At 44.6% G+C, this 22,933-nt stretch overlaps 1 protein-coding gene across 4 annotated transcripts in view; it reads left to right on the plus strand.

Annotated features, from left to right (window-relative positions):
• TRMT1L (tRNA methyltransferase 1 like) overlaps window positions 1–22,933 on the plus strand; it is a 1,318,548-nt gene that overhangs the window by 388,552 nt on the left and 907,063 nt on the right. For all 4 annotated transcript variants that reach the window (XM_069641040.1, XM_069641039.1, XM_069641041.1 and 1 more), the window contains 2 exons: window positions 1,341–1,470; window positions 2,396–2,519. In XM_069641040.1, the coding sequence (XP_069497141.1) occupies window positions 1,341–1,470; window positions 2,396–2,519 (254 nt within the window). The remainder of the gene's footprint in view (window positions 1–1,340; window positions 1,471–2,395; window positions 2,520–22,933) is intronic.

The raw sequence follows: 22,933 nt of genomic DNA on the forward strand, positions 1-22,933 counted from the left end.
TGTAGATGAAGATGTATGGGAATTAATAGTTTGGGATGGGACATTTTAAAGACCCTTACAGCAGTTATTTCGAGTATTTGCACATGGATATCCTTATTGACCTCTTTTCACCTATTCGGAATAATCAGAGTGCAGTCAGTAACCACTTGCATTCTGAACATTCTGGCTCCAAAAGCAGGCAGGAAAACAATTTTTTAATTTCCAGGCACAGTTTAATTTAGCAATAAACATTCTCTTTGTGAGGACTTTTTTCACAGCAATATTGTCATATGTAACACCCCAAGAAAGTAAGCTAAAACATGGGTATATACTTCCACTTTTCTTATGGATAAACCCACTCCAGTTTAGTCAAGAATGCAATTCAAATACTTAATTTATGAAGACAACCTTGTTAAACACTACAAAACAAAACTAAGTTTAATGTATTAAATTAATTTGTCTGTTTACTTTACTCACTATTACAGTAACGTTTTTATTTTATGACCAAAACGCCAAAACATGTATTGCTACTATGTGCTAATAGCCCCCTCTTCCACTTGTGGCACTCTGCTTCGCCTCAGGCCATAACTTGGTGGCGAGTCATTATCCTGCAATAACGACCCCTCCCTTGGGTTATAAGGCTATATTAACACTTAAGTTCTGAAAGTGTTCATGGTGTACTCCTTCTACCCATAGGAATGGTAGTACCATTGGAGACAAAGTGGCCAGGTAGAGAAAGGTTTTAAGGCCAATTTTAAAGGTGGCAAGTCTTTTGTCTAGTGGATTCCTGTGCTGGCATGAGAATAGGGATGTTGCAATATTCTTTAATATGCATGGAGGGAGGAGTTCAGTGGAAAGGAGAGTGGAATCAGAAGGGTAGGATATAGAAAAATTGGGATGGATGTGTTGGGGTAATGCAAGTGGTGTTGGGTTTGCTACCAAAGAGGACAATTGGGGATAAAAATATGATCTATGCAAATTACAGGGCAGACTATTTGTATTACATAAATAAGGAACTGTGGTTGGCTCCTTGGGCACACTGCTTGCTTGCGATCTGTCATGGGACATGTGTATGGGATTGTTCATCATGGTGTCTCTGGGACATCGGAGTAATTTCTGGATGTGCTTCAGAAATGTGGAGAGGGTACATGGGTTAGTACAGGGAATGAAGCTCTGGCAGAGAAAGAGATGGCCCATTGAATGGTTTAATTGCAGTGAAAGACTAGTAGTACATGTCTGATTGTTCTACTGTGGGATTGTGCATTAGGCATTGCATGGCTACCCAGTATTGCCTCTTTCAGTCTGATTGTTTGGAAACCAGCACTTGCTAGTAATTGTAATCTTCTAACAATTATTTTCAGTTTACTGCAAAGACTGGAGGCCATTACCACTGTATTTTGTGTCCTGCCATGATATTGAGAAGAGCAGTTATGATCCGCCACATGAAACAGCACATGAATAAAGGAGAGAAGCAAATCCAGTTCATTACAGGTTGGTGACTTGAAATGTGAGAATGTGTCCATCTTTTTAGATTGTCAATGAAAAGCTTCTTGGAAAAGAGTTCAGTGTCTACACAAATTCCCTATTACAACTCCCAGAGCCTTGAGGTAATCTGCACCGAAACAAAACCGAAGATGTCCCCAACATGCAGAAAAGGTATTCTGTCAGCAGATGACTAGCAACGCACGTCTCTGCACTTTGGAAAATAATCTCCCTACACCTTTGCCAAAATCAATACTATCAATCTTCAAAAACACCTTAAAGTTCCCTAAAGAGAAATGGGAAGAGGAATAATGTGTATTAACACCTTCCGATCCACTGGTATCTAGTCTCATTGCAGTGATTTCATTAACTCGATTGCATATTTTTTTCACTGCTGTCATCAATATGTTTGTCACCCTGATGTAGAATTAATTTGTTTGGAACTTCTTCTACACAAATCTCTATTCGGAGTGGAACTGCTACACACAAGTATCAATTAACTTTGGCAACAGCACTGCTTTAGTCCTCGTTTCTTTCCTCTGAGCCTCTTTGGGCTGTTATCTGTCCTATTTTGCTGTCCCTTTCGTCACTGTGGATTCTCGTCCTTGCGCAGCATTTGCTTTTCTTTACTATGGTTGAAGACTTTGCTCTTGCCTGCAAGAACATCCATACTCTTATTCCACTGTTATTGAAATTCACGTTCAACTATTTTTGTTTAATCAGTAGTGTAATGTATTGCAACTGCTACTTCTCATGTCTTTCTTAAATCGTAACCATTGTCTGAATGTTCTTCCCTTCTGATCCAATTCCTTTTGAAATGCCTTCCTCATGGCAGGATAAGTTATTATTTCTTTTAGTAACAAAGCCTCAAGATCGCATCAAATCACTTGTTCAATAAATACATCTCATCTCCCCTTTTCATTTCTATTTTTAGGTAGTCCTGTGCGGTCGTCAGAGGAAATATTAAGGGAAGCAGACACCAATGTACAGGTTATTCCCAACTACACCACTCCTATGAAGACAGACTCTTTTTTTAATCCAAAAATGAAAACTAACAGGTGAGAGCTCGTGATTTTCCTTCAAGGAAAAACCTGACCTTTGCTAGTGTTTTTATTTTTTATTGTTGTGATTATTTTGGTTTCTTACAAACTTTTGTCGCATTAAATATCAAAACCTACAATTCATTCATGTACATAGTATTCACAGCAATAAATTAGCAGATAATAGTAATACATTCAAATATTCCAAATTGATCAGAAATGGTTCTGTTCATAAAATCTCCACTTTCTTTAAAAACAGTTGCCAGATATAAAATGCATCCATAGCTCTTTTTATAGATTGTGCAGAGAACATTACTCCCCAAAATTGACCCATCCTCACATTTTCACTTGTATATACAAAAGACATATACCCGGCTTTATAGTGATTTACCAATGTTTGAACATTTGGTCAGAATGTATCAAATGCTTTTACTTTCTGTTTTACATAGACCACACAATCTAGCCATTTTAGGAATTACTTTCCATGCCCACACAACCTCGAGAGTGGGCAATTGATTAAAACGCATACGTATAATACAATCACAGATCTTCTTTCTCTTACAGTTCACCAAATAATTAAATGGATTGGGGAAGTAAAACCTTTGCCATACATATTCAGAAAATGTATGCTTATATTGCTTTAAAAAGCTCTTGTCACAACATCTTGCTTTTTCTTTTAATTCCCTTATAGTGTATGATAAAAGAAGGGGATTCTACCCAAAACACAATTTCATCACAACATTTAAGAACCTCAATTTCAAAAAATGTTAAAACTTGTTTAGTTGACAAACCTCTCAACATTGAAGAAAAGTATTGCCGTACGTTCTTTTTACTAATATCCAGGTCCAGTAATTTAAAATAAAACACTCCTCGTTGCAATTTTCACATTAAGAGGGTGGTTAAACCAAGTTCACAGTTAATGGCCTCAATCAGTACATATCTTGGAAGTCCCAAGAGATGCTTCCAGATTTTCCCCTCCAATACATGCATCCAAAACTTCTTTTTCTAAAAACAGTTTTAGCCCATATACAATCTTTGGAATGATACAACAGTTATCTAATTGCATATGTCCAACTACTGAATATCCACCTTTATGTGCAATAAATGATTTAATCACACACATTTTCTTTACATTTTTAGTCAGCGCATAATTATTTAGTACATCTATGTTTAAGCATGAGGGTATGGGTACTCCTAGATGCATGTATTCTTGAACTACTTCAATGCAAAGGTCCTCAATTCTAAAAACACATTTCTGATCTTTCTTTTTGCCAACAATAATCATAATTTTGGTTTTGTGGGGATTAATAATAATCCCATTTTGTTTGGAATAGCAGACCAGAGTGTTTAAACTGTGTTTTAGCCCAATGGCTGTCCAGTCCAAAAGTAAGGTGTTGTCAGCATAAGAAAGCCATCCTGGGGCGTGGCTAAACGCCGAACGAGGTGCATGTGAGCCCGCAGAGCTCTCGTGCTGCCGACAGAATCCGGGCAAAATCCTGCATGTAAAACCCCCGCGAACGCAGCCTAGTTGGAAGGGGATAGAAGCTGGGGGATTGTAGACGGGGATGTCTCACCCTGAAGCGTGAACGAGGTGAGACGCACTCAGTACAGCTGTCCGAAATACCGCGGCCTCGGCGGGAAGGAATATCCAAGATGGCCCCTGCAATGGAGTGAGAAGGACGGCTGTGGGCTGCCTGGGTCTGGAGGGACGGGAACGTCTCCGGCGGTGGTGTGCCGGGATTAGCTGTTTTTGACGTGGCGAACGGTGTTGCATCGCTCCCTAAGCCCCCCCCCCCCCTGGCGGGAGCAGCGGTGCGATAATAGAGGAGAGGACCTGTCTGGAAGTGGTGAGGTGGCGGAGTCTGGCTCTCTCCCCGGGGTGGAGGCGATCGGCCCCCGGGGGGCTGGGGTGGCCGACGACCAGCGAGCGGGACAAGAAAAACAAGGAGCGGATACCGGGGCGAGCAGAGCGGGAGCTGAAGAGGTAGGAGGGCCGGGAAAGAGCTCCGCCTGGCTGCCGCCTGGTGACTGTGTGCCTTCCCCCGGAGTGGAGGCGGTCGGCCCTCAGGGGGCTGGAGAGGCGGCGGGAGAAGTGCTCCTGAGGCTGGGGGCTCACAGTCCAGAAAGCCCAGAAGACCCGGAGGTAGTGCGGGGACCGGGAGCGGTGGTCCCGCTGGCGGAGTGATAGGGGGCGCACCTGGATATTTCCCTTATTGGTGGGACCCCGCTACCCGGGGGAGAGGAGCGCCCCCCCGGAGCCAGGGGGCGCCGGAGGGGGCGACCCCTGGAGACTGAGGCATAAGACAACTGGAGTTGAGGTGAAGGAGGGGCGGGAAAGCGCCCCCAACCAGGTTGGAGGAGAGTGCAGACCCCACTGAATGCTCGAAGGGTCGGCGCCGGGGACTGTGGTGGTGATCTATACAGGAGCAGCAAGTGGTGACTGTGGCCTTTGGAGTCAGTGGACCGGGTGAGCAGGGGGAGGGAGAATGGACACCGGGTCGTTGAAGTAATAGACTAGGTGAAGGGTCCGCTGGGATTTGTGGCAGTGGGCTGAGCCACTGGTGGGGGACCACTCATAATAAGGGGGTGCCTCGTTGAAGAATATAGGCGAGAGAAGCAGTGCTAACTACTGGGGCGCCACTGAACTGCGAAGTGGTAGATTTGGCATCCGGGGGACCGAGCTATAAAGGCCTTCCCCACAATGGGTAAAAGCCAGCAACGCATCGAGAAATATACGGAGGCAAAGGATAAAACGCTCAGACAAGAACTGGATCGACATGTGGGGGGTGAACCCGCGGGGGAGGGGGGCAGTTCTGTGACCCTGGACTCGCTGATGGAGGCCATACAGGTCTCCAGGGACACCCTACGGGAAAGTATTAAGGAGGTGGGAGTGGATGAATCCCTTGTGAGAGCGGACCTCCGCAAAGTATGTAAGAGGGTAACAGAAGTGGAGCAGCGAGTCAGCACGGTGGAGGATGATGTTAGGAAGTTGCAGAACCTGGTGGGGGCGACCCGGGTACTGGAAATAAGAGCGGAAGATGCGGAGGGTCGCTCTAGACGCTGTAATATCCGCCTGGTGGGTGTCCCGGAGAGGGAGGAGGTGCCTAGTGCAGAGCTCTTCGTGGAAAATCTGACATTTAAAGTGTTAGGGATTAAGGGCCTCTCCACTCTCTTTATGGTGAGAAGCCGCCTGCGGGAACTTAATTTGAAGTACATAATGTTTTTCCCAGCGAAATTGAAGGTGTTGTCGGAGGGGAAGTCGTGGTTTTTCACTTCCCCTAGGGAGGTGTGGGACTGGCTGGACACAAGAGGACAGAAGGTGGGGGTCCATCCGGGGGAGCTGGAGGGGAAGGGAGGCAGGGGGGCAGAGGAGAAGGGGCAGGGGTGAGGGGGAATGAGTTAGGGATGGTGCATTAGCATGGGGGATAGCTGGAGGAGTGCAGGGTGGATAGAAGCGGGGGTTTAGTGTCGGAGGGGTGGCATGGGGGACAGTAGTAGAGCCCCTAATTTATAAGACACCACTGTTTACTAGCCCTATGGATGGGGAAGGAGGAGGGCTGAGTAGATCAGGGGGTCTCTGGCTACGGGAAAGGGTAGGGAGGGTGTAGGGGCACTCGGGGTACGGGGGAGTGGGGGGAGGTTAGAAGGGACGGAGGGAAGGGGTGAGGGGGAATGCACCAAGTTGAGGGTGGGTGCGGGGGGGGGAGGGTAAAGTGTCCAGAGAGGGGACAGGGCTCGACTCAGCAGGGAAAGAGCGGTAGGGGGGGAGTATGAGGGTTATGTTGGATGTCGGGGGTAGCATTGGGGAGAGGCGGGAGGGGGTTACTTGAACAGGGGAACGCCGGGGATATGGCTAAGAGAAGGGTTGAAAATTGGGACTTGGAATGTTCGGGGATTAGGGAGTTATCAGAAGAGGTGTAGGGTAGGGGAGTTTCTGAAACGACAGGGGATACAGGTGGCCTTGATACAGGAGACGCACACGGGTACAGAGATGTTGGGGAAACTGAGGAAACTATGGGGGGGGGGGGGGCAGATAGTAGGTACAACGTACTCCACCCAGGCTCGAGGGGTGCTTTTCTGGGTGGCGAGGGGGGTCCCGTTGGAAATGGAAGTGGTAACGAAGGATGAGGTGGGTAGAACGGTATTGGCACGATGCTTGTAGGAAGGTAGAATAATCTGTCTGGTCAACTCATATGCGCCAAATGTGGACGATAAGGAGTATTTCCCCTCAGTATTGCGTATGATGGGGGAGTATAGGGGAGAGATGATAATATGGGGAGGGGATTTCAATTGTTCGTTGGATGACCGGTTGGATACATCGGGAAGTAGCGGGGTCCCAAAAAGATATATGGCGGGGTCATTCGAGAGATAGTACGGGAATTAGATTTGGTGGAGGTGTGGAGGGAGAAGCACGGGGAGGAGAGGGGTTTTTCTTACTACTCGGGGGTGCATGGCTCGTATTCACGTCTGGACTATTTGATAACGGGAAGGGAACATTGCCAGTTCTTTGGAGAGGCAACGTACTTGAGTCGCACTTTATCAGACCACTCCCCTTTGGTGGTAACGCTGTGTGGGGCCAGCGAGAACTGTCCGCGCCGGTTATGGCGTTTGCAGAGGGAGGCTCTGGGGGATAGGGCATTTGTGGAGGAACTCGGGGAGGGGATTAGATCGTATTTTGAACTGAATGAAGGCTCGGTGGCTTCTAGGGGAGTGCTCTGGGATGCCTTTAAGGCGACAATGCGGGGGAAGTGCCTCTCTATGACGGTAGGAATGCGTAAAAGGCTCTCAGATACGCTACAGCGGACGGAGGCTCAGGTGGCGGAGTTGGATAGGGAGGCGGCAGGGGGGGAGGTGGGGGGAGGTGTTGGCGCAGAAGCTGGTGTCCTATCAGGAGACTCTGGCGGAGCTGTCACATTTCGATTCCGGCAGGCGTGATGTTTGGTTACACGGGGAGGGGGACAGGGCAGGTAAATAGTTGGCGTGGCTGATTGACAAGGAAAACCCTTGCCGTGTAATAACTCAGTTAAGGTCGAATACGGGGGAGGTAGTGGGAACTCAGAAAGAGATTAATAATGTTTTTGCAGCATTCTACAGGGAATTGTACACAAGCGAAGGTGGTATGTAGATGAGGAGGTGGAGGACATTCTAGACTCGTTGCAGCTGCCAAAACTGGGGGAAGATGGGCAGGAGGAGTTGGAAGCCCCGATAGGGGAGGGGGATATCGTTGGGCGATTGGTACGATGAGGAAGGGCACAGCGCCAGGTAGCGATGGGCTCCCGGTGGACTTTATTCTACGCTTGCCGAGTTACTGACACCGCAACTGCGGTTGGTCTATGAGGAGGCTTTTCAGAAGGGCTGCCTCCCGGAGTCGATGAGAGAAGCGGTGATGACAGTAATTCTGAAGGAGGGGAAAGACCCGAGAGAATGTGCAGCGTATCGGCCCATTTCCTTATTAAATGTAGATGGGAAAATTCTGGGGAAAATTTTGGCGGCTAGATTGGCGGTGGTGGCGCCGGACTTGGTCCATCCGGACCAATGTGGGTTTATTGAGGGCAGGAGCACATCGGGCAATATTTCCCAACTGCACCACGTGATTGATTCTGTAGAGTTGCGACGAAAGGCGATGGCGATAGCCTCGTTTGATGCCATGAAAGCGTTTGATTGTTTGGAGTGGAAGTGACTGTTTCGGGTGCTGCAGGAATTTAGGTTTGGGGATAAGATGCGTCGGTGGTTGGCTCTGCTGTACACAAAGCCGGTGGCAATGGTGAGGACCAATAACTAGGTGTCTGAAAGATGGGAGTTGGAAAGGGGGACGAGGCAGGGGTGCGCAGCCTCCCCAATTTTGTTTGCCCTAGCCCTAGAACCGCTGGTGGCGTTTTTGCGGCAGGAGATGCGGGGGGGGGGAGCTGGAATAGAGGTGGGGGGACAAAACAACTTAGTAGTGTCCCTGTATGCGGACGATCTGTTATATGTGACGGATCCTACCTCCCAGAGCTGCTAGAGATTTTACAAAACTTTAGAAGGATGTCGGGCTTCCGTATAAATCCGGGGAAGTCGGTCCTCTTCCCACTGGGGTCTTGAGGGGGCGACCGGTGGGAGAACTTCCAGAGCTGGGGATAAAATGGGACCCGGAATCATTTCAGTATCTGGGGATACAGGTGTTGAGATTACGGAAACGGTTTGTACATAATACGGGGAGAGCGCTATCCAGAATAGGAGACTCCATTCAGGTATGGAAAGTATTGCCCCTTTCGTTGATGGGTAGGGTGGCGCTTTGTAAAATGGTGGTCCTCCCGCGACTGCTTTACTTCACCAATATCCCGTATGTGGCTAAGAAAATATTCTTTAAAATGCTGGATGTCAAGATTAGGGAGCTACTGTGGGGTGTTGGGAGGAGAAGGGTGTCTTTGGGAATTCTGCGAAGGACTAGGGAGAAGGGGAGGCATAGGTCTCCCTCACTACGAGCGGTACTTTGTGGCGGCACAATTACAATCGGTGCTAGCATGGAATCAATTGGGAGGGGAAGCCCTCAGGGCATTGGTGGGGACTTGGCCGCCGACTATTAGGCCGGTGGAGTTACTATGGCGCCCGGTAGGCGCGATAGGGAGGACCGTAGTGTTTGAAGCGGTGAGGGAGACGTGGAGAAAATACATGGGCGGTAGGGGTGTGCAGGGGAGGTATGAAGGTGGTATTCCATGGTGTGTACCAATCGCTTTATCAGGTGATTGGGAGGATGGGAATACGGAGACTTAGAGAGAAGGGTTGTGAAACGGTGGGGGATTTCTTTGAGGAGGGAAGGATGCTTACTTGCGAGGAATGGTGCCAGAAGTTTGATTTACCGCAGGGTCTCTTTTTAACATATGGGGCAGTGGTCCGGAGAATGGCGGAATTATGGGAGGGGATTCCTGCAGAGTCAGAGCCCTGTCCGGTGTTTCGAGTGCTTTTAGACCGAACGGGAGGTAGGGCGCGTATTGCACGAGTTTATAGGGCACTCCGGAAGGAGAAAGCAGAGGAGGTATTAAAGGTTAAGGAAAAGTGGGAGATGGATATGGGGCGCCCAATACCAGACAAAGAATGGGCGCAGACTTGGGAATTGGTCCGGAAAACATCCAGAAATACCCGGTTTCAGTTGGTCCAATTTAATATCTTACATAGGGTATATGTGACCCCAGTGATGCTCAACGCTATGAGTAGGGAGCGCTCAGATTCCTGTCCTAGGTGTGGATCAGCGCAGGCAGGATTTTGGCATATGGTGTGGGAGTGCGCGATAATAGCGGAGTATTGGGAGGAGGTTCTTAAGAGATAATGAGGGGCTGGGAACCAGTTGGGACCGCAACCCGGAAATTTGCTTATGGGGTAAGTTGCCAGGGGGAAAGAAGCACAGACTATGGAATAAAATGGGCCGGTTCTTGCTGGTTTTAGCTAAGCGCTGTATGGCGATAGCGTGGAAATACCCACAGGGCCTGACGATCAGTCAGTGGCAGAAGGATGTGCGGAGATGGGTAGTGGCAGAGTTAACAGTGCTACAGAAGGCAAACTTGGGGGCAGAGCGGACGGATGTAACAATTAATTGGGCTCAACTGTTAGAGGATTTATCGAGAGACAATGATCTGCGACCTCCGTAAAAGACTAGAGGCAGGAAGGAATAACAGAGAGGTCAGAAAGAGACAAGAAAGAGGTCAGAGCAAAGAGAATATGGTGATGGGTGCTGATGGTTGGACCACCTGGTTCGTGTTTGCTCACAGACAAAGGAGAGTAGTGGGCTCGGGACGCAGCGGGGAGTGAGAATTGACAGACTGCTATGGACACTGAGAGGAGGGAGAGTGTTGGGGGTGGGTGGCATCGGGTAGTTGTTGATATCGTTTGACTGGACATTTGGTAGAGGTTCACTGGGAAAATTGTTGGGGGGGTCGGGGAGAGTGGAGGGTGGGGAAGGGGGTGTTTTGAGGTTGTTATAATAACCCTTCCATGGAGCTGGAGCTCCTTAGACCCCTGCAGGAGCAGTGGGCATCTGTGCCTCACCTTCGTGATGTCCTGCAACGTTGTGCGGAAGATCGCAGCGCCTAAATTGAATTTTAGCGCATCCCGCAATTTTGACTGCACTTCCGACGACTTCGTGCCACAATTATCCTTTTATGCTGAATAGCACTTTGTTTCCCTGCATGAGGCTCCGCTAGCTTACATTGGCAGGATTCACTACCTGTGTCCAGGTAACTCCATTACCCGACACGAGGAGGAAGGCTCCTCCAAGATGGCTGCCTGCCGAGAGGCATAGCCATTTCCTGCCCATACGATCGCAGCAGGCTGCCGATTGGTCCCCAGGCTCCCCTTAAGAGCCTATCCCGTGAGCCGGCAGGCGAAGCCGGCCCACGTCAGCAAGGCCCAGGAGACAAGGCTACCTCTTGTTCCCTTGCCTGTTACCTGCCGGAGCTGCCGTCTGCCTGTCCCCCTGGCCCACACAGGCTAGCTCCAGCATGAAAGCCCATCGCATGCCATTACCAACCAGCTCCTGAAGACCACGGGTAAGCTAACCAACAGCATACTATTTGCGCTAACCCTACCCTCTGACTGCCGCCCCAGACACTCGATTACCACTGGCCCTAGAGCCCACAAACGCCTCAGTAGTGCTTCCCTTGTACACACAGGCGCCCTGTTAGACAACTGAGCTCATAGTAGCGGCACCAGCCTCATGTGACTATTGTATTGTATTATGAACTTACCACTAGCAGACTACATTTTAAATGCGCTGTGCCTTATGGTCACTAGTAGACCACATTTAACTGTGTTGTGCCTTATGGTCATTAGTAGACCACATTTTGACTGTGGTGTGCCTTATGGTCACTAGTAGACCACTTTTAACTGTGCCGTGCCTTATGGTCACTAGTAGACCACTTTTTAACTGTGTTGTGCCTTATGGTCACCAGTAGACTACATCTTGACTGTGTTGTGCCTTATGGTCACCAGTAGACTACATTTTGACTGTGTTGTGCCTTATGGTCACCAGTAGACCACATTTTGACTGTGTTGTGCCTTTTGGTCACCAGTAGACTACATTTTGACTGTGCTGTACCTTATGCTCACTAGCTAACATTAACGTGCCTCATGCTATGCTTCGCCTAATGTTGCTGACCATATCACGCTAGACACTCCCAGTTCTACCCACTTATCTGCTCCATTTAGCGGTAACGGAATCCCCCACCTCTGATATTATACCATCCTGATACTGGAATTGGAAGGATGCTAAACATAGCAATACTGCTCTGTACCATGGCTGTTGCCATACAGGTGGACTCTAGTAGCCAAGAATACATTGGTCAGTCACCAGTACCTACTTTAGACCTTAGCCTACTAACCCCTTCAAATACTGTGCAACCAAATCTCTCCATACACTACAAGGCCCGAGAGTCAATACCCTACGCCTCTTTACCATGCGCCACGTCCAATAGAAATAACAGACTTCGCGCCACACTAGCCAAATTATATGAACCACTGAGAAGAGCCCTTCCGGCCACTAACCTCAAAACTAATTACAAACCTAACCCACGACCGCCTAGCCACTCTAAATTGCCTCCTCCAATGTCCATCTCGGACGCGAATACCCTTCGGCTCAGTAACTATAAGACTAAAGTCTGCAATATCTCCAACAAACTTACCCGAGTCAACAAAACACCTGAGGCCCCCCCTCTCAAAGGAGCGCTTCTCAATGCAAGATCACTAGTCTCACACGCCACCGATATTGCCGACTTAATCACTGAAGGGAACCTGGATTTCCTCGCAATTACGGAAACTTGGCTCCATAATGCAGCAGGACCTGCCCTTACGCTAGCTATCCCTGATGGCTACACCATAGTCAGACAAGACCGACGTAATGCCCGAGGTGGCGGTATTGCTATTCTTTTTAAAACTGCTCTCGGCCTCAGACTAGTCCCTACCCAGCTATCACAATCATGTGAAACCCTCACTGCCAAAATTCAGATAAATAGCTTGCAATCCCTTACTATACACCTTATATATAGACCACCTGGCCCTCTTTGTACCTTTGAGGAAGACCTGCAGAATATAATTATGAATAACCTTAAACCCACCACGCAACTACTCTTATTAGGTGACTTTAACTTAGGCTTTAATGACCAAATGGATAAAAAGGCGACTGAAATAGCCAATACGATCAAAGCACTAGGCCTCACCCAAAAAGTCAATAAACCCACCCACCTTAAAGGGAGAATATTGGACTGGATAAGCGGACCTTAACTGCTCAGCCACTATCTCATCCATCCTGCCATTAGCATGGACAGACCATTCTCCGATCTCCTTTCACCTATCCACTTTAAGACCTACCCCACTGGCTCAACACTAGCGCCACCATGCTTAACTAGAAGTAAAAAAAAGTATCACGGTAGAGAAAATTATCCCTGCCATTCTGCCCACACTTAACGCACTGCCTGAAAATCTTGACCCTAGTAGCCTAGTTCAGGAATTCAACAACATTATGCTCACCACACTGGATAAAATTGCCCCTATCAAACTTAGGCCTAGCAAACCAATAGCCCACTTAAACAAATGGTTCACTCCACAACTTAAAGACCTCCGCACATTAAAGAATAAAAGTGAAACTAATTGGAGACTTTGCCCCTCTAGCGAGAACAAAGCCAAATTAACCTCACTATCCTCCCACTACAAGAAGGAAATCTGCCAGGCAAAACGCAATTCATACGACAAGCGTATTGCTAACTCAATTTCAAGTATGAAAGAACTCTTTTGCATACTCAAAGAATTAGAGTCCCCAGTTGTTATTCCTGATGTCTGCACTAAGGACAAATCCTGGTGTACAGACATCCAACATGCCCTAGCGAATAAAATAAACACACTCCAGAATAAAATTCAACAAAAAAAAGAAGCTCTGAAATTACAGCACCCGCCTAACACCCTCTCGCCTAACGAGTCACCATCGGCACACAATACTACCTTCCATTTTGCTAAAATGTCTACCCTAGAGGTAGAAAAAATTATCCTATCTTTGAAGCCCTCGAACTGTAAAGACGATATTTGCCCAGCACAGCTAATAAAAGATGCTGCCAGAGAACTCTTCCCCATTCATAACTAAACTGATAAATGCCTCATTTGCTACAGGTACCATACCTGCTAACCTCAAACAATTTTGGGTGTTACCCCTCCTCAAGAAACTGTCACTAGATCCGCTTATTCCCACTAACTACCGGCCCATTACCACGGTCCCATTTCTACTAAAAATATTGGATAAAGCTGCTTACATTCAAATTCAAAAACACTTGGAATTGCATAAACTTCTAGGCAACAGACAATCTGGTTTCCGTCCACTACACGGAACAGAGACCTAATGGACCTAAAGTCCCAAATAGACGAGCTGAGAGACAAAGGAAGGACAGTACTCTTGCTCCTACTTGACCTCTCTGCCGCATTTGATCTGGTCAACCACAAGGTCTTATGCTGGCACCTTGACTCTGCAGCCCACTTCTCCACGGGCGCCATCAAATGGATTGAGTCCTTCCTGAGCGAGAGAACCATGAGAGTCTTCTCCCCTTCAGCAGCTGCCGACCCTACACCCATCCTATGCGGTGTTCCCCAAGGGTCCTGCGTCTCGCCCACCCTTTACAACATCTTCACTAAGCCACTGTTCGACGATCTGAACCATCTGGGTATCACCTACACTAACTATGCAGATGATACTCAGATTCTCCTTCCACTTTCCGGGGATTACGGTACGGACATGGGTTTAGTGAATAAAGTTTACCTTATCATCCAAGCATGGATGGCCACTCATGGCCTTTGCTTGAACGATGATAAGACTGAACTTATAATTCTGGGTTTGCAGGCTAATATCAAAAAACTAAGCCAAGAATTCTCATTATCCAATATTGACGTTAACATCATTAAAGTTTCCAAGGAAGTAACAACCCTTGGATTCTATTTGGACTCCACACTGTCCTTTGATAAATGGGTCAAATCCCTTACCTCTGCCACGGCTTACACCTGCAAATTACTCAGAGCTGGTAAACCGTTCCTCTCTGACAATAGTTGTCTGATCCTGGCTAGAGCTCTAATACTCTCCATAATCGACTACTGCAATGCCCTCTACAGTGGTGCCAATAAATCTACCATTCAAAAGCTCCAATCACTACAGAATAATGCCCTAAGGGCAGCACTAGGCATAAATAAGAAAACTCACATCTCCTCCTTGAGACGTCAACATAAATGGTTATCTACATCTAACAAAATACTACTAAAAACGCTCTCCTTGACACATAAAGCCCTTAACAACGCAGCCCCCAGCTACCTCATAGATAAACTCCAGAGAAGAACTTCTCTCAGACCTACCAGAACTGGGAATACTAATTGCCTGACTATTCCCAAATATAAGATCACTACCATTGGGGGTAATAGCTTTACTGTTAAGGCAGCTAAAAGCTGGAACTCATTGCCTCAGGAGCTGAGAGCAGACCAACCCTACTTACATTTCAGGAAAAATTTAATAAAACATATCACTGCTACGGATCCTTAGTCTCCCATTACCCTCAGAGGACTTGCCCACTCCCACAGAGACTTGGTCATCCTGCAGTAACAGCGGACTACCGTATTACTTTTGATTTTTGCATTAATCTCTAAAGACCTTGTGCATTGTGATCCATTCGGGAGCCTAGTATCTTACAAAGGGCCCCACGTGGCACATTCATCCTTTGTACAGTGCCTATTGTTCATTTATTTAATTTCATTGGCTATTCTTTTCTTCGTCCTATTTTGTACATTGTATATATCCTGTATTCATGTAAAAAAACAGTATATTTTGCTATCATGTAAATATTGTAACCTGTGGATACGAAACTATGTAAGTCTTGCATTTCCATTTTGCTGCGCCCTTTTACTCACGTCTGGTGCGCTTAACAAATGAATAAACAAACAAACAAAATGCCAATAAAGAGTGTTAAAAAAAAAAAAGAAAGCCATCCTAATGGCTTATTCCTCCATTTTGGAGGAAAAATATTGCAGCCATTCCAGCATGTCTAAATTTCTGAAACAAAAGTCATAAAGAAGGGGTGCTAAAACGCACCCCTGTTTAACCCCAACTTTGGTTTTCATATTGTTGGATAAGGAACCTTTCACATCCAGACTAATGCTCACTGATGTATTGCTGTATAATTTGTCTCCAGAAGGGAGGGATCACAACCCTGTTTGAATAATTTGTCCCATAATAACTCTCGAGAGACTATGTAAAATGCCTTGCTATAATCAATATAACAAATCTACAGCTTAGTGTCCTTCCCTTCTAAAGTGGCCCTTATCAGGTGTATAAGTATAAATATATTATATATAGCCCTAGGCCTTTGCACAATCCAATCTGTTGGCAGGGCAGTAATGCACTAGAATCCACCCGAGAAGTGAGACACTCCTTGGGTGACAACCTTGCTAAAAAATATAAGAAGGAAATAATCCAAACCCAAAAAATACACATTTAATGAGAGAATTAGTAAAGCCAACTCTAATTCCAAAACTCTTTTCCATCCTCCGGGAAATGGAAAACCCGTTTGCGCCCACAGATAATGTCCCCAAGGACAAACAGTGGTGCACCATCATCCAAAATGCCTTAGCTAATAAAATCGCAACCCTACAATCCAAAATTGCAAAGAAGAAAGCATCCCTGAGTCCCACTGGAACCCATACTTCCCACATGACAGATACACCTAGAACAGTCACTCAAAGCAACTGTGAACCATTCAGATTTACCAACATATCCATATTGGAAACTGAAAAGGTGATATCATCCCTGAAACCTTCCAACTGCCAAGGTGACAGCTGCCCAGCACAAGTTATTAAGGATGCAGCTAGAGACTTAGCACCCTTCATTTCAAAATTAATAAATGCCTCCTTTAGATCTAGCACTGTACCCACAAACTTCAAAGAATCTTGGGTACTGCCTCTCCTTAAAAAAACAGACCCTTGACCCAGCCATCCCGACCAATTATAGGCCCATTACCACGGTCCCATTTCTCCTTAAAATCATTCAGAGTAGCCTACCTCCAGATCCAAAATTATCTGGAGGCAAACCAACTACTAGATTCACGCCAATCTGGATTCAGACCACTGCATGGTACTGAAACAGCCTTAATCGACCTTAAGACACAAATTGACGAGTTGAAGGATAAAGGTAACAGCTATGCTCCTCCTTGACTTATTGGCAGCCTTTGACCTTGCGGACCATGCAGTGTTATGCAACCATCTAGCGTCCACCGCCCATTTCTCAAGTGAAGCTATAGCCTGGGTACTCCTAGCCAACCGTACGATGAGTGTTCTCCCCATTAGCTTCAGCGGACCCAATACATATCACCTGTGGCGTCCCACAAGGTTCATGTGTCTCCCCCACAATGTACAATATCTTTACTAAGTCACTACAAACTCGACAGATTGGGCGTAATTTATACAAACTACGCGGACGATACGCAGATCCTCAAACCACTATCTGGCAACTGTTGAAGACACAGCTCTAGTAAAGAAGATTTACCTCATCATTCAGGCATGGGTGGCCTCCCACGGCCTCTGCCTGAATGACGACAAAACAGAGATACTGATCCTGGGCTCTGACTCTAACCTCAAAAAACTCAGCTCTAATTATCTCGCCTTCAATATAGATGGCAATATAATCAAAGTGGCAACCAAGGTAAAAACACTAGGTTTCCACCTCGATTCCACTTCATCTCTCAAAAAACAAGTCAATTCCCTGGCTTCCTCCACAGCTTACACCTGCAAATTAATCGGGGCCTGCAGACCCTACCTTTCCAAAACCAATTGTATCACACTCGCCAATGCCCTAGTAATGTCTAAATTGGACTACTGTAACGCCCTTTATGCGGGCGCTAGTAAAACTGTCATAAACAAAATGCAAATACTGCAGAATAATGCTCTTAGAGCAGCCTTGGACATACCCCGCAGAGCACACATAACCAACATCAGGAAAGACCACCATTGGTTAAAAATCAGTGACAGAGTTCTCCTCAAAACACTATCTCACACCCATAAAGGACTGAAAAACACTGCGCCCCCTTACATCTCGGCTAGACTGACCAGAAAATCCTCTACTCACCACACTAGAGCTGCTAACCACTTTCTACTCGAAACTCCCAGATTCAGACTAACTAAAGCGGGTGGAGCAAGCTTCCCTGTTAGAGCTGCCTGTGCCTAGATTCAGATGTAACCAATGACAACTAACATACTGATGGACCAATGACAACTAACATACTGATCTTCTGTTCTAGGCCCGGACCAATCATTGCACATAATTACTCTGATACTTCCGATACCGGACTATAAACTATCTCATTGCTCCTGTGATGTTAGGGACCCACATCTTGTATCTCTTGTATATTTGTATTGTATACACGCTAATAACACATATTATGCATCCTCTGTATGTATGTAATCTAAGCTTAGGTATTCTTGTGACTGCTGCGCCTGGCTACCTCTGGGTTTGGAGCGCATTATCAAATGATAAACTAAACTAAACAGACATGTAGGCCTTATTTTTCTAGTCGACTGACCTTTTTAAAAATGGAAACAAGAATAGCCTTTTTCCAAGACTGAGGAACTAACCCAGTTTATGTAATGCCAAGACAAATATCGTACAATAATTGGGCCCACAATTCAGGTTTTTTTTTTAATAACCAGTTTAGGAGTATTATCAGGTCCAGGAGCCCTAGAGGATTTGGCTTTCGTTATGATTCAATATAGATCAACATCATGCTTAAACCACATAGAATCATAATAATCCTTATTGCCCCACAATGTTTCCATATGGTGACCCTCACACGCACTTATATCATTTTTATAATAGAGGTTCTTAATATAACACATCCATGTTTCCTCTGAAATAGGATTAACCAGTTTCACTTGGTTATAACTCATATGCTTGTTAACATGATTCCAACATTTTTATCTTTTTGCGTCAGGACTTCATACGTAGTAAAACGTTGGGCATTAATTTTGAACTTTTTGTGGACTCTGAGACAATTTTTATATTTTGTCCTGAGATTAGTTATCGACTTATTCATGGCAACTTTACCATATACCATGTCTCTTAATTTTCCTCATTGTAGCTTGATCTCTTCTCCTATTGACTATTTCAACCACATATGGCACATTTCTTATATGATGATGTACCACATGTATTGTTTTTGAGCCTATTGGCCCTTTCACTTTTTCAATCACAGCATTTTCCCACAGACACAGGTCCTCCTGGCCAGTAACATAGTTCCTAGTCTCAATGAATTGTATTATTAACCGATAAACAGCTCAACTTTTTCCCCTGACCACTGTAGTCTATCTATTCTGTTGTAAATTCAAGCCAACCTCACCCAAAAACATATTTGCTCTAAAACACCTCTTGATATGAAATAGACAGCCTACTATTGCATGGTTACTTAAGTTGTTAAACACACATCTATGACCTTGTTCGTAATGGACTTCGACACAAAGATTTAATCAGTTCTTTACTTTTGTGTGCCTCTTCTCCAAGTCAAAAGATGCTTTTCAGTGTGCATTTCATTTGAATAAAAAATTGCATGTTGGAGAAATGGGGTTATCCATCAAACTTGCTTCATCCAATAATGGCATTACATGAAAATACCTCAATCAGGGTACGTATTAATAACGATGGTGATCTCACCGAGGAAATACTGACAAACAAAGGTGTTAAACAAGGCTGCCCGTTGGCACCCCTCCTGTTTAAGTTATACATTTCGGAGATGTCAGACGTGCTACAAGAGGTGCAGTCGTTTTCACCAAAAATAAATGGACACTTGATCAGCTGTTTCATTTACGCGGACGACATTGTTCTAATTGATTCTACCCCGATTGGCCTTCAGAGGCTTTTAACTAGGTTACTAAGCTACCTTCATGAAAATAAGTTGGGAATTAATGCAAGCAAAACGAAGATCGTCGTAATTGGAGGAATGAAAAAACGGCGAGACAAGACTTTTCATTGGCATCTGGCTGAGACAAAAATTCATTCAGTGCCTGCCATTCGATATCTAGGAATCCAATTCAATAACTCAATCAGAGAACAAGACTGGTTTATGGATTTAAGCATCGGATGACAACACTTGCACTTCAAGGAGCGAGGTTACACGCTGACTTTGGCAAATTTACACTCAAACCGGTTTTGACCTTCTATCTTCAAAGTTATTCCATCTATTACATTCGGAGCAGAGGCAGGTTGGAATTTAAACAATTGGGTATGGACATTCTTAGAAGGTCATTTCTGGAGACGCGTTCTTAAGTTACCTATGAATGTAATAAGACACGAGCTGGGAATTGACTCCATGTATGGTACAGTCCTGTGGCAATCTATTGCTGCTTTGCGAAAAATGTCATTGGTGAATTGTCCCCTAGCCTACCAACTATTAGCCTCGTCAGCTACAAAGCCCTATCAAGGACTATTGCTGTTGTGGTCTACAAAAATTAGAAGCATTTTAGTATCTGCTGATATAAAGTGGGAGTCAGGGCTTTTAACACCACAGATAGCAAAAATAAAATTGAGACTATGGAACTGGTTACAAAACTACGAAAGGATATCAAGGTTGAAAACAGCTTTATATATGGGCGTTTCAGTGAACAGTTTAGATAAACTACCGACATATCTAGAGAAATCCCCTTCAAGGAAACATCGCAATCGATTCTTAAGGCTTCGTGTAAATGTCTACAAAACCAAAGGCAGTCTATATAGTAGACACGAAAAACACACAAGTGACAACTGCTGTAGATTCTGTAAACTTTCAATTGAATCTACGAAACATCTAATAACTGAATGTGTCGAACTAACAAGTTCCAGATCCTTTTATTTATTGAAATATGCACCACAAAACTGTGACATGGAAGATTGGTGGTTCCACATACTTTCCAGTCAAAATGTGTTATTAACATGTGCAGTCGTTGACTTTTTGGATAAGAATCTGAATGATAATGAGAACATCACGTAAGGAATTCGACTTGATTTGAGCTTGCGACAAAGGAAACTGTAATTTGCAATTGTAATTAATGTTTGTTTGCAAACGAAATGTTACAAGTAAAATAAAAATTTAAAAAAAAGAAATTGCATTTTCGAACCGTCTGAAAAGATAGACCAGCTCATATTTTTCACAAGGAAAGAGCACCTCATGTCCATTTCTTTGCAAACAGTATTGAAATTACCAGCAATCAAATAGTAATGACTATTATCTTCTTCCAGCCATTGATTTAATAGCTTATCTATATAATGTAACTGTCCAACCTGTGTTTCACCTGGTGGATTATACAGATTAATCAAAAGCATGCTAAATTGGTCATCTTCAGCAAATCTGGATATAATCACATAAATCAAATCTTTATCCTGCCATTCATTGAGTGATGTATTCCCACACGCGGAGATCGGCCCTGACTCCATCTGTCAGTCCACCAGATGGTCTGCCAACAGTACCTTTCATGGCTGTTCTCTGTATTATGGTAAAGCCATCAATCTAGCAAGACGGTACTAGGGTCTCTTGCAAACAAAATATATATGAATAAGACCACATACTCTGACCCTCATGATCAGACAACAATTATCGAAAACCTCGAGTTCCATGAGATTAAATGTACCTTCTCGGTCTAGAGTCTATCAGGCTACCATCACTTATTCATCTTCTACTGGCAAATCTCATAGAAGCGGAGGCAGTTTTTTTCCTGGTTTAGGGTTTTCTTGAGAGCCTCTATTCTCACTTCTAATTGCTTAATGTCATGGCACAGGTCTGTTTGAACTATTTTCAAGTTTTTCAGATCCTTAACGTTCCACAATGAATCTGCTTCAATTGTCTGCAAGGGTGTGATCTCGAACCCCTTTTTAGTCTGTAACCCAAAATGTCTAACCTGTTGCTAGTATATAATGTAACCTCTGTAACCGTTGACCACTGCTAGTAACTACTGTAACCAACTTTCCTAAGAAAAAGCACGTAGATGCCCGTGGGCTTTGTGCACTATACAAATACTTAAAAAATAAATAAATACAATAATATATTTAAAAAATAGTGGATAATTAAAATGCGCTATTGTCCAATTTGCTTCACATTCATCCTTTGGAGTTCAATGTATAAAATATCATTTGAAATCATAATCAAATGTGGAATATCATGCATGATCTGAAGCATCCGGCTTCTATTAATAAAAGGGCTTGCTCTGTTAGCTAATTTTAGGCACATTATGCATGCTCAACTTAACATGTGTCATAGTTGGTCGCTTCCTCCCGCTAGCAGGTTTGATGACCTAGAATGTACAACAGTAGGGTCCCCTGAACTAACCACCTCCTAATTGTTTACAAATGAATCGGGTTGGGGTTCCCATGAGCCATTTACATCTCATTAGTTTCATCGAGTTCAATCAGACTTTAAATCTTTAGAACCCAACCAGCGGTCCATTGGCCCGTTTATTTTTTTTTTGGTTGAGTTAACAGCATTAGTGTCTTTCTCATTAGATCTGCCTTGATTGATTGTATGTCTCATGATCTGATTATCGGTTACAATATCAGTTTGTATTTCCTCTCAATAGCCTCATTAGTTGTTTGAAGTTGACTACCTCGCTGTTTTTCCTTTGCTGTTTTTTTGTTGTGTCTCTTAGCTCGAGTAAAAGGTAATTGCAAACCTTTTATAGACACAAGGTTTCTGTTTAGGCCTTACAAGTGGCTCATGATTTGAGGAAGTTAGAGGTTGAAGTATAATTAAGTAGTCCTCACAAGAGGTCAGATGTAGCAACATGAGTATGTAAAATACCAATGTAATAATTTTCGACAGTCATATCACTGTTCATTAAATGAAGTCTAGAAATACGGCTGACGGCATTTTGGAATATAAGTCCAATAATGATTTTGTTACACCTGCTATTTCAATAACTTCAGGCAAAAGGGGATTTATATTATTAAAAGAATTCATTTCCAGTCCATTCGTTGCTTTGTTTAATAAATGTTCAAGATAAGGAGATTCATAAAGTCTGTGGCAGAGATGTCATTTCACCAAAATGTCAGGGGTAGCGGAAGTGACATCACACAACCTTTGACCCCTGATGATATCACAGGAAGTGATGTAATTTGACCCCAACCCCGAAGTGATATCGTGGGAAGCGATGGAACACGACCTTTCACCAGTTGACAAAACATGAAGTGTCATCACATAGCATTGTACATTACGAAAAATATGGTTACGATATCACTATAATGTGATGTACATTTCATACAAGAATGGATCACCATATGTATCGTTAAGATCAGTGTGTATAGGCCCATATTACCAAATTACTGGGAATGCAAGCAGACATCCATGGTCAAATGATAATGATGTGTTACTATATAGCACTTGCGCTTAAGTGCTTTATATAGAAAAAGTATACATACAATATCACCCAAC

This window comes from Ambystoma mexicanum, chromosome 1q (genome assembly GCF_040938575.1).
Source record: "Ambystoma mexicanum isolate Mex_15411 chromosome 1q, UKY_AmexF1_1, whole genome shotgun sequence".
Classification (NCBI taxonomy): domain Eukaryota; kingdom Metazoa; phylum Chordata; class Amphibia; order Caudata; family Ambystomatidae; genus Ambystoma; species Ambystoma mexicanum.